Source organism: Tamandua tetradactyla, chromosome 16, assembly GCF_023851605.1.
Source record: "Tamandua tetradactyla isolate mTamTet1 chromosome 16, mTamTet1.pri, whole genome shotgun sequence".
Taxonomy (NCBI): domain Eukaryota; kingdom Metazoa; phylum Chordata; class Mammalia; order Pilosa; family Myrmecophagidae; genus Tamandua; species Tamandua tetradactyla.
The window spans coordinates 78040635-78053928 of NC_135342.1; the positions used below are offsets into that span (position 1 = coordinate 78040635).

At 39.5% G+C, this 13294-nt stretch overlaps 1 protein-coding gene across 7 annotated transcripts in view; it reads left to right on the top strand.

Annotated features, from left to right (window-relative positions):
• CDH13 (cadherin 13) overlaps positions 1 to 13294 on the top strand; it is a 1150740-nt gene that overhangs the window by 700587 nt on the left and 436859 nt on the right. For all 7 annotated transcript variants that reach the window (XM_077133145.1, XM_077133147.1, XM_077133146.1 and 4 more), the window contains one exon: positions 13068 to 13212. In XM_077133145.1, the coding sequence (XP_076989260.1) occupies positions 13068 to 13212 (145 nt within the window). The remainder of the gene's footprint in view (positions 1 to 13067; positions 13213 to 13294) is intronic.

Sequence of the window (13294 nt, forward strand, 5' to 3'; positions counted from 1 at the left end):
AGTTCCAGCAACTGGCACTGACCACATCCATCACAGTCACATTGGTGGGCTTGGTGGGGAAGGACTGACCCAGGTGGGGCCAGTGACCTTAGCCAAATCCAGCCCTTACATAGAGATCCAAGTCAGAGAACTCAACACAGCAAGGTTGAAGTGTCTCTTGCTTCTAAATCAGCCTCAGGTTTCTACAAGGAGATTCTACTGCATACTATAGACTTTCCTTAGGTGCTTGAGACTGTGTACCCCAGTCAGGAACATAGCATTAGAGGAACTTTATCTTTCTTCATGCAAAACTAAACTCCAGTGATCCTGGCAGCAACCATTTATCAAGTGTTTGCTAGGTGACAGGTGTTTTAGCAAAATGCTTCGCCAAGATCATTTAACATATCCTAACAACCTTGTGAAGTAGGTCCTGTTCTCCTATTATAAAGAAAAGGAAATTGAGATTCCTAGAAGCTAATTCAATAACTTAAAAATCAAAACCACAGAACTAATAAGGGATAGAATTGGGACTTGAAGGCAAGTTTCCCTGAATCTAATGTTCATACTCAGAACCTCAGCGCTTTTCTGGTTCTAAACATTTATCAGTGTAATAAAAGTGAAATTTCTGAGAAAAAGGAGATATACACAACAGTGAGAGTTCAGAAAATAAGGCTGTTGAGACCAAGCTCCATATTGTAAAGTTCTGTCAAGTGAATTGAGGTTCTTTTTATCTAAAAATAGGAGACCTGCGAAGACTGGAAAATATACCTACTTTCTGTATTCTACTGTAATAAGATTCTAGATGTCCTAAAGTTCAATAGCTGCCCTGAATTCCCCAACTGTAATATGTAGTCAATCTGTAGTCATTGAATGAATAAGCTATAATTTTAAAAAGACTTTTATTGACTCTTTTTAATCTGAAAGCAACATGTATCTATTATAGAAAATCTCAAAAGCATACAGAAGCAAAAAACAGATTACCTGTAATAAAACCACTATTAATATTTTAATATCATCTTAATAATGTAATTTTATCTATTTTTTAACATCATTCATAACATACGATTTTGCAATCAGATTTTTCATCTTGTACCATGAAGATATTTTTATATTCCCTAAAGTGTTTCTATAACATCATGTTCTACCCTGTGCCAATACCATAGCTTATTTCATCAATCTCCTGTTAGAACATCACGTTATTTCAATTTTCTCTATATTTAAGCAATATTGAAATGAGTATGCATGCTGCTAAATGCACACTCAGGCCCCCAGCTAAATTTCTACAACAACAATTATTGAGTCAGAATATTTGTTCTAAAGGCTTTTAATACATACTAACAAATTGCATTTCAGAAAGATGTTTCCCTATTACCAATGATGTATGAGAATTTGTTTCCAAACAAGTTTTCCAAATACTGAATATAAGATTTTTGTACTTTCGGCAATTTTATATGCAAGAAGATGTCTCGTTTTAATTTTATCATATTTTTTTGTTTTCTTGTTTTGCTAAATATTGTTCTTCCCCTATTGATTTTTAACCAGCTCTTTGTATATCTAGTATAGTAAATTTCATTTATGGTGTGCAAATATGTTTCTCAGTTTTCTGTTTATTTTCTAATATTTTATTTACTTGCCTTTAAATAGTTTAATCTATCAAATAATTTACATAAAAGGTTATGTCTTCAATGCTGGCTTGGAAAGGCCTTCCTGGCTCTATTACATGAATAGTCAATGATTTATTTTCTGCTATACTTTAGTTTATCTGGAATTTATTGTTATACTTTAAAGTTTTAAATACAAACCTTAATTTTTGGAGAACATCATGTTTATAAAACACATTTTCAGTATTTTAACAAAATAACTTTAGATTTGTACAATAAAAAAATAAAAAGTAATGCATTCATTTTGATATCTGAATTTCACTCCTGGAGAGGGAGAAGGTCAAGTGAAACTAAAGTCCCCAGTAATTTTTCTCCCATGCACTTTGTTTTCAAAAGCATTATATTTCTCTTTTTCACAAAAATCCTCTTAACCCTTATACATATCCTTAATTGATCTGGCACAATTCCATCATCCATGATTTATATAAATTCTACTTGAACCAATTAAAATTTTCAGCCTGGACACCCCCTTGGGTAGAGGAAATTAACTGGAACTTTCCTAAGCTGCTCAAATAAATGTTCTGAATATCTGCATGGATTTCTTTTGTACAATTAAAGTTACTTCAACATTTAAAAGAAAATTGTCTTCAAAGTCCATGCATACATAACATATTTTCATTACATTTGATTAAAAAAATACTTTAAAGTTAAAATTTTAAATCAGCAAAGGTAACACTGTAGCTCTAAACAAAGCAAGCTTTACAAAGGGCACTTGATAATAGTAACAGTATCTTTAATAATCTAACAAGAATGGAAGTTTTATCATCCCTTCGATCATTTTTTAGAGGGAGCTATAAGCACAACATCCAATCCATAAAGAAGAATATTATGCAGAGAGATGTGTAAATGAGGGTAGAAAATGGTAAAAAAAAAAAAAAAAAAAAAAAAAAAAAAAAGGCTGAAAATATCTTTTCCCCGGAATGCTTCAGGAGTTGGTATGTAATGAGGTTCAGTTTGGATAATTGAGTAAAGCAGAGAAGAATAGCTGAAATGTAGACACAGTTGGTGGTAAAGAGAGACCTAGATTTTTACTGTAATAGCACAGCACTTTCAAAAGGGTAATGACTGACAAATAGGAATTGAATTGAGGGTATTGCATCAGCATTTGCAAATTTCTAAATAAAGTCCTGTTGGAGTGAACGGTTTTCCTGTGGAGTGGCCCCGTCAGGGTGAATGGGCCCCCCTCTCACTGCTGAGCCTCCCTTCCCAGTGCTCCAATGGGAAACTTCCGAAATGAGAATTGCTGTGCTTCCATGGAGAGCTTGACCTTTGGGCATTGCCCTGGCTAGTGGTAATGTGATCACCAGGCAGATGAGATACCAAGATCGCCAACCCCGCCCCATCTAGCCAAACCTTTGTTTTAAATCTATGTGCCAGGAATTGTGCTATACACACTCATTGACCTTTTTATGCCTTTAGTAAAAATCTGAAGGTGGCACTCTAGACACCATTTGTTACATGCACAAACTAGGGAGAAATGAAATCACTTAAGATAAGGTAGCTGTGTGACTGGTTTGCCTGGGACAGAATTGATTTGCATTGGCTGTTCTGGCTTCATTGTTAACAGTATCCAGTTTCATTCTAAAAAGTATCCCAACTTGAATGATAAATGTTGTGGTCACAGTGACCGTAAACTTGGCTGATAACAACAAAAATGTATTATTTTACCATTCTGTAGGTTAGGAGTCAAATGTGGGTCTCACCAGGCTGAACTCAAGATGTCAGCAGAGTTGTGTGCCTCCTGGAAGCTCTAGAGTGATCGGATTTCCTTACCTTTTCCAGTTTGAGGCCACCTGCATTTCTTGGTTCAGATTCCCTTTTTCTATCTTCAAAGCCACAAACAGGAGCTCAAGTCCTTCTGATATCACATCACTCTGACCTTCTTTTTTGCCTTCCATTTCCATTTTTCAAGAGGCTTGTAATTCATTGGCCCACTCAGATAATCCAAGATAACCTCTTTTTAAAAGTTAGCTGATTAGTAAACTAAACTTTCTCTACAACCTTTATTCCATTTTGCCAGGAAGCCTAGCATATTCCCAGGTTCTGTGGATTAGAGTATGGACACTTTTGTGGGTGTGGTGGGGGCATTATTCAGCCAGCCACAGTTATTCCAGAAATCAGGTTTTCTGATTTCATGTCTAATATAACTTCAGTGAACGTCATGACCAAAAGGAAAGCCTTTGGCTGAGAAGCCCTTGCTCAATCTTTGGGAGGTAGAAGGTTTTGAAAATTGTTCACAGAAACTCAATAAAAATATTCATCAGTGCTTCCTTTATTTAAGGTACTTGCTTAGGTCCAGAAGGGACACCTAGAAAATGGCATTTCTGCACTTACTGTTTATGCTCTAATTGTACCATGAGAATAATCTCATAAATATGTAGAATGTTTCTATGTTTAGTAGAAATAAATTATAATAACTATAAATTATATAAACTATAAAACTATAATAAATTAATATGACAGTTAAATATGAAAGGACTCAGAAGCAAATAGTAAAGGCAATTTAAGCTTCATGTTTTAATTAAATAAGTTAGGGTCAGGTTAATCACTTTCTTTTCCTATCATATACAAATATTGTGTCTATAGAGGGAAATAAATCTTTTACAAATCCTCCAACTGCCCTCAACCTTTAGAGATCAACTATTATAAATAAACCTGTACTCACACTCATACAGAAATCTCTGTGGGCTTCTTTATTTACTTGAAATCTTTATAGAGATATTTTTAAAACGTTGCAAACATCTTTGAGATTTTTGAAACATACTTCCAAACTGCCTTCCAGAAAGATTGTCTAAGTCAAATAATTCCACTAAAGTGAAGCAGGGTGCCTATTTCGCAAACTTTCAAAAATCATTGGGTCTCATCTTCCCTTCATCCTTGTCGGGGAGGTAAATGGTAGCCTCTTGTCTTTCCTATATACTTCATGGTTCTGTGCCAGTCAAAATGCACACAGCCTGCACGTTGGAACTTGAAATTCCATATTGAACTGGAATGTCCAACCTTTGTTAGACTTGTGCACATCCCCCAATTCATTCAGTGTGTCACAGCTATCATGACATATGTCTAACTATACTTTATTATAAAAGGTGATATTTGGAATTAAAGGAAAGAAACTTGCTTTCATTTGGGACTTGCAAACTGGTTCAAGTAGAAATTCCTAAAGAGTCGTCAATTATTCCGAAGATGCTGTGAATGGCGACAACCATATTGGAAAGCCGTTTAGTATCCCAAGGAGGTAATTTGAAGGGAAAATGCTCATTTAGGTTGGAGATGTCTTGTCTATGTGAAAAAGAGCAATCATCACATTATGTTGGTCATAACTCTATAAACTTACGGCTGGAAACCATGCATGCACATCCCCACTGTAATTGGATGTTGAACTTCATCATCTCAAATCAGTAATTTACCCTGTGCATGTGTTTGCTTTATTTAAATATCAGACCCAGTGTAGACTCGTCGGAGTCCATACAGGTCGTCAAAGTGTTCTCTAAGCTGTTTTACTGACTGAGTCTGTCAGGCTTTCTCCCTTAGTCTATTGATTGAGGATTGACATCGGTCGTTTGAGCCATCTTATATTGGAAAAAATGCTGGTCTTAATAGCCAGTGGCTTTATTTTGGCCCTCAGCCCAAAAATGTTGTAGCACATTTTGTTTTCCATCAGTTCATCCCTTCAGGTGAGATCACAGTGTCACCTTTCATCTGACTAAACTTTGTCTTTTATGAACCAAGGCGAGAGGATGAGCCAAATGGAGGGCAAGTTGTTAGCAGTTTGTTGTGGCACTGAAGGCCAGCGTGCTTCTAGCTGTCTTGTAACTTGATTCACTGTGCTCTTGCTTTATTTTGAAAAGGATTCTTATCTGAGCATTGTGTGAATGGCCAACCTTTAGTGTCGTGGTCTGCACATTGACTTGATCGCCCCACCCTGTGAGGCTACACTTCTCACACAATATGGAGGAAAATAGAGGGGTTGCCTGGAGGGGAACTGAAAGGACCCCACTTAAGCTTCTGCTGGAGCTACTGTCACTCAGCTTCTCTACTGGCCTCATGGCTTATCTTCATCTCCTCTCACACTTCAGGGGTCAAGCCTGTCTCTCTTCCTAGCCCAAGGACTCAGAAGATCACCGCTAATAGACTAACACCCAATTATCGTGTCCCCCCACCCCCAAAGCAGAGGGATTAGCTCACCTTCATGCAGCCTCTTAATATCTACAACTTTCGAGAAATTATTTTTGCTTTAAGCAGATTGGATCCTTGCATCCTCTGGTCCCCTCTCCATACCTGTTCACCGTGGGCATTTGGAAGTTAATTTTATAGGAAATACTCTTTAAAAAAAAAAAAAAGTCTGACCTCCCAGAAGGGAACGTGCTGTGGCTTGGGCTAACACCATAACTTTTCCTGACCTGTCATTTGAGGCACAATGTTACCTGATACACAGAAGCTCACCGTGCATTTTAGTACGTGTGTTTGTGTGTTTTAGGAAAAATGCATAATGTATGCATCCAATCTTTAAGTTCATAGATAATATCACCTGGGATGAGGCAAAAGTGTAAAAATGGTAATCAATGTAAGGAAAAACTATTAAGTAAATAAAACAATCAGTAAAGTGAATAAAGTGAAAGATGTAAGGGCAGTACATAAAAGAACATTCAGCAAATATGGGCATAATGGGGAAATAGATGAACTTTGTAGGTGGATCTGACCTTGGATCCAGCCTGATCACACACCTGCTCTGTGACCAAAGATCAGTTACTTAAATTTATCTGAGTTTCTCTGCAATGAGTGTTTCTCTGGTTTGTTCTAAGCTGAAATAATGCAAAAATAATCCCAGACATGTATTAGCAAGAAATCAATTTAAAGTATTTTGATATCATTCGTACTGAGGTTATCACTCATCAGTAAAGACTGCATTAAAAAATGGACTAGCCTGTGGTCCATGAAGTTGGGACCAACTGTCAGCTCTTGTGTGCCAAGGATAGAGGGAAAGGACAGATGGCCAAAGCCTAGGCCAAACCTTCAGTCTCTGGTGTCTTTAAGACGTATGGCTTCTTCAGAAGTTGACTTTATGCAGTTAATATACTGAGCGCTCATCATGAGCAAGACACTGGAGATGCACTAATGAGAAAGCTCTTCCACCATCCCTGCCTGCGTGGGGCTATATGGAAAGGCAAGTGTTAATGTCATCACCACGCAGATAAATAAGTCATTACCTATTTTGGAAAGGTCAAGTATGGGCACCAGAAGTATTGGAAAGTAGACCAGGGAGACCCTACCTAACCTGGAGGGTTGAGAGGCTTTTCCGTACCGGTGATGTCTGAACTAGTGAGGGAGGCATCTATGGAAAGAAGAAGCAGGGGGACTGGATGTGCAGAGATTGTGGATTGGGATGGAGTATGAGGAGCAAGAGGAACTGATAAAAGATCAGGAGCTGGAAAAGAAGGAGCAAGGGGGATCTTTTGTGGCATGAATGAACTTTGAGGATGTAGACTAGTGCCAAGTTACAAAAAGGTTTGTCAAATAATGGAATTTACTGCTTATTCTAAGAGTGATTAAAAAAAAAAAAACCATGGAAGAGTTTTCATTGTGGGTGACATAAACAAATTAGAATTTTAGGAAGATACTATTGGTCACCAGTTATAGGGGGCAGTAGTTTTTGCAAGAGGACCTTAGGAGTCTGTTTCGTGGCCCTGGTGAGAAGTGATGGATGCTCATCTCAAGAGGTGATGTGGAAATGAATAGAAAAAGGGTGGATTCCAGAAAGATTCCGAGGGTACAATAAGCAGTGTGTGTAGGACCTGGTGGAGTGCTGGGGACAGGAAAGAAGGTTTCTTATGAGGGAGAGGGCGACTTCCCTCATAAAAAAATGGACTAGCCTGTGGTCCATGAAGTCGGGACCAACTGTCAGCTCTTGTGTGCCAAGGATAGAGGGAAATAGATGAACTTTGAATAGAGGGAAAATTTCATCTATTTCCCCATTAGTTTCTGCTTTGGTCCCCGAGGGCTAGACCCCCTTCTGAACAAAGTTTAAAGCCAATTGGTAAATGCATGACTGCATTCATTTTAACTTCAACCTTCACAGAAATTCTTGGCCCCAGTAATGACATTGAGCAATATTTTGATTAAATGACTATACATCTGAAATAGTTCTCTCTCTACCAAAGGCTGAAACTGGCTCTTTGTGACATGGGGAATGAGATTTGGCTTATGGTTCAGCACCCAATTTGTATCAGAAACTCAGTATTTTGCTTGATCTGCTCCTCAGTCCCATGAGGTTACCATGGTGGACTTTTGCCAATGATTAGAAACCGGGGTGCAGGGAGCTGCTTGCTGGATCAGAGCCCCAGGTCTGGTGTGGCTGGCGGATGGATAACCAGGCCTCCTGCGTGCTGAATGCTCTTTCCACAACTGCTCAGAGGTCTCCACTAGAGCTTCCAGAGAAGTGGCTCCCCTCCTAGGAGCCTCCAGACACAAACACACACCAGGCCGTGGGTTCCCTACATTTTGTCCATTGTGAGTAAACTTTCCAAAGTGTGGGCAGGGAGCCACTAAAAGAACCTCTGTTAGTATTGGTTTAAGCGTAGATTTCTAAAGTATCTGCATTTTTAACAAGTTCAGTAGTTGACCCTTAGCCTTCTAATGGTAAAGCTTAGCATGCCAAAGCTGCTGGTCTTCTGGATGCTCTTAGGCCAGCCTCGTCCTAGAAAACACAACCCAGAGGTCAGCCATATGTGTGTGATTAGTGAGAGGATTCCACCCCGATGGGAGATAATAACACTACGGTGCTAGTGTGCAGGGTCAGCGCCCCACCCTCAGCTCCCTCTCTGTGAGGTTACCTGCTGCCCTGTTCTTCTCTGGTCTGCTATATTTCCTGCAACTTTGCACTTTTCAATTATTAAATAATCCTCTTCTATTTACTTTCTGTGTGTGAACTTTTAAGAACCTGATCAGGCAAAATATGCTTTATGGATTTGCCATGCATAGTTGAAGACTGGAATATGATTGAAGTGTTGATTTGTATGGGAAAGGTTGCATGTGTGTGTGAGTTTGTGTGTGTGAGTGTGTGCACTCAGAGGCCCTCTAAACAGATCCACAGACAACACCCAGCGCCTACCTCTATACGTGGGGGTGATGAATGAGTCAAGTGCAGGGTGGTGGCATTCCTAGAAGATGGTATGACTCAGCCTTCCGATTGGAGCTGATTTTTGTGTGGCTGAAACTGGGAGGTGTGGGTCACAGTCTCTTCCAGGCCCTTGAATTTTCGTTTCCGATCCCTGAGGTGCAGTGTGCACCTGGGTCTCCCGGGAGGTTGGTTAATGGGCAGGCTGGCTCGGTAGGTCCAGGTCAGGGCTACCAGGAGATGCTGACGTGCAGGTCCCAAGACCACACTTTGGAAAGTGCCATCTGTGTCATTGGTGAGAGTTCAAGCTCTCTGCTTTGGAGGAAGAGGTAGAGACCTCCTTGGATAACTGCTGCTGGCTGTAGTTTATTGAGCGTAGCCTCTCTTCCTGGTCCGCAATAGGTCTTTTTATATATCTCACCTCACCCTTCCTAGGCAGACCAATCCCGAAAGCCAGGCTAGAAGAGCTCAGGTCTGAAAAGGTGGCCTAGAAATAAGCCATTAGAGGCTGGATGATTTCCATTTCCCTTAAGCAAATGTCTCTTTCCTTTTTGTCCATAGCTACCCCTTTGTTCTCACAAGAAGATTCTCCTAAGTGAGGCATCTCCTCAGATGGGACAATGTCTCCCTTTGAAGGCATTCTAGCTTGTTTTGTACTGGAAGCCCAAACACACCCCTAGACTCTATCAAGTAATTCAAAGGAAGCAAACATGGTTCCTATGTTTTCAGACTAAGGAGCTGTGTAGCTTTGGTATTTCAGTTAAGGAGAGGGAAGAAAGGTAAGAACATAAGCGAAAATTTATTCTCTGATATTGGAGGTGCCTTCTGGATTTAAGAGTCCCACCTCAGAAGTTTGGCATTTGCTAACTGGGGCTCTGACCTTAATATGAGAACAGTTATCACAGCTCGCTGAATTCTTTGTCTAAGGGATTAGCTAGGGAAGGCCACATTTACTAATGACAGCTTCCCTCATCCCTACGTACCTAATTCACGTTAATAATATGCCTTTGTAAAAATATCTGGATTTCGTAGTAAAATGCTAGCTACCATCTGTTCCTTTGTTAAAAACAATCATGATAGACTTTTTCCATCTCTGCCAATTCAGTAATTCACAAGAGGAAAAGCGTTCTCTCCTCACTGTGCTCAGATTTTGACATGCAAAGAATCTCGTACCAAGAATAAACCTCAACCTCTGTTAGATTGGGTAGAGCCCCAGTGCTTGTATTTCAGCTGGTATCATTCCCCACCTCCAAGAAATCACCATGCAGGTTCTAACCTCAGGGCCTTTGAACTTGCCATTCCTGCTGTCTAATGCCATCAAATGCAATTCCATGCATTTTTGCATGGCTGCATTCCGCTTTCTTGGATTCGAGTTTCAGATGAAATGTGTCCTCAGCAACAAAGTCCTAACGAACCATTTTGTCTCAAATAGGTACCTCTGCACACGCACATGCACGCGCGCACACACACACACGCACTAGCCCAGTGCCATCCACAGAATTCTCTGTAATAGAAATGTTCTGTATCTACATGGTCCAAGGTGATAGCTACTGACTACATGTGGCTGTTGAGCACTTTGAAAAGGGGCAAGTGCAACTGAAAACGTGAAGTTTTTCTTTTTATGTAACTTAATGAATTTAATGTATATAGCCACATGTGGCTCATGGTCTGCAGTACAGCTTCAGCGCATCAACCAGTTTCACCTTTGTCATGGTCCTTACCTCAGGCTGAAAATTTATTTTATTCATTTATTTACGCCTTTTTGCAGCTATCTATTCATGCCACCATGTTCTGTTTTATTAACCACTGGATACCCAATGTTCAGCATGAGGGCTGAAACAAAAGGAATACAATGAATCTTGGTAAATTAACTTTAAAATCAGTAAATGCCACATAAGAGGACTTTGCTGTTTTTAGACGCTGTTCCAAAAGTCTTAGCTTCTATCAACTTTGTTTCTGCTAAAAAACAAACAAACAAAAAAAAGGCAAGTTGAGCTCTAGGTAGTTTTGTAACATAAAATGCCATCAGGTTGTCCAATTATGTAATTGGTTTTATGAGATCCAGCTCAATATTTTTGAATTCATCCTGAGCAATTGTTTGCCTTGCCATTACATTGAAACAGAGCTGTGGTCTACCCTTCCCAGTTGCAGCATATTTGCATGTTTGACAACTCCAAATTCTGTTTTTCTATCCCTTCTGTGGCCTATGATGCTTACCATGTCTTATAGAATATGGACATTTAGGTTTCAGATCTGAGATCTTTAAGTATAAGTTTTTGGTTGCATTAAAGTCAAGTCTTTGTCTATTTGAGGAGCACATCATTACTAAATGAAATTGCCCCCAAAACCTCGCTTTGATTTCCTTTGATTAACAGTATTCCCCTGGTAGCCAAGAAGCAGCATAAAAGTATAAAAATATCCGTGCTCTGTAAGTTCCCATAGATGTTAAGCATATATTTTCTCAATTCAGGTACCCATGCATTATTTATCTGCCCCAGAAATAAGAGTGTATGTGTGCAAAACTGCTTGTGAGAGGATGAAGCAATGTTAAAGAAAAATAGGAACAAATGCCTAGCATCCCTGCTTTCATTTAGCTTAACCACCTTCACATTTTGTCCATGTGTGTACTATTGTGTATGCATGATGCGCATGCTATGTTGTATATTTTCATTCAATATTCTAAGCAGATCAACTATTTCAGTAATTGTCTAATGGTTATATTCTAGCATGTTGTTTCGTCAATACGCATTCAATTAGTCCTTTTCTGCTGGACTTTAGATAAATGCCTGTGCTGGTTTATTATTAAAAATAACACTGCAGAAATTATCTTCACAGATCTAGTGTAATTTATTTCAAATAGGACCAGGAGTGTATCAAAATGGAGAAAATGGAGCAAAGATCCTTCATGGCTTTTGTCAAAATTTTCCATGCTCCTTTACAAAAGAGAAACCAAGTTTACAATACTATCAGGTGGGGGGAGGTTGAATTGATTTATAACTAAGAAATTTCTTTTTTATTTTCCTAATTTGGGCTATTTTGACAATAGTTTCTATAATGATGACTGTACCAACAACAGCAGCAACTAATATTTTTGAAGTACCCTACATGACAGGCATTATACTTAGTGCTTTAGAAACATTGTTTATTGTGGTTAAAAATGAAGACTCTGGAGGCAGACTTCATGGGGCCAGATGAGGACCTGACCACTTACCCTCTGCTTTTGCTTGCCTTCCTCGTCTGGAAAATGGTTCATAGGGCTGTTGGGAGGATGAGGTGAGTTATATGTAGTACAGCTCCTAAACTAGTGCGGGACTAAATATTTATTATTATTTTAACTAATCCTCGCAACAGCCCTTGGGATGGATGTTTTGCTGATGCCGTTTTTCGGACGAGGAGACAGAGAGGTCAGAGTCTTTGCACGAGATCACATAGCAGTGAGAAGTGGAGCTGGGATTCCAACTGCAGCGACCCTTTTCCCATACCCCACTGTGACACTCCACTGCCTCCTTGCAGGGGGGCACATTTGCAAGCCACAGACAAGTGTTATTGTGACAGCTGAGTTATCGCAAGGCTGGATTGACCATAGAAAATGAGAGCAAAAGCTCATAATGACTCAGTGGAAATGGCATGGCATATTTCCTTGTTTCCAAGGCAAACAGGAAAGCTGTTTTTTTTTATGCTGTGTTTTCTTTATCCTTGAGACCTGAAGTTCTCTGTATATGGAAATATTTCGAGCAATTGTGAAAACCCCACTTGAAAGTAAGAACCTGGCGGGCAGGAGTTCTGTGGTCTTATTCAGGCCCCTCAAATGTCAAGTTCCCTAGTCAAAGAAGGCCCTCTGTAAATATTTGCTAAGCAGAATTTCTCCTAAATACTACTATAAGCACTTTCGGTTACCTCTTAATATACTCTGTTCATATCTGCTTAGTTGATTATTTTTATTAGCTTCACATTCCTTTTAAGCATAATGATATTGGAAAAACAGAGGCAATGTAAGCATATTTTCTCTTCCACGGCTGATTTTGAGCAGGGGTTGCTTTTTAAAAAAAAGTATTTTTGGATCTTCTTTGCAGATTTGATGAATTAATTGTAAATTTCCCAGCGGGGATCTAACATGAACTGATCTTTACCTTCTATGCTGGGATGCTCAGTTTCTATTCCAGTCCTAGGGACTATCCATTGAGACCAAAGTTTCCATATTGCCAAGGGGCTCAGAAAATTGCTGATAAAACCTCCTTTCTCCAGAGACCCTGATTTCAATTTTCTTGATGTATTAATGCCTTCTTTCTCCCCCAATCTCTTTGCTCAAATAGCTATTTGTGGAGACCACTGATGTCAATGGCAAAACTCTCGAGGGGCCCGTCCCTCTGGAAGTCATCGTGATTGATCAGAATGACAACAGACCAATCTTCCGGGAAGGTCCCTACGTCGGCCATGTCATGGAGGGATCACCTACAGGTGTGTTAAATTGGCTTACATTAGCATAACGCCTTGGGAAGCCGGACGCTGGGTCTTTGGGGGACAGTACATATCAATTTAT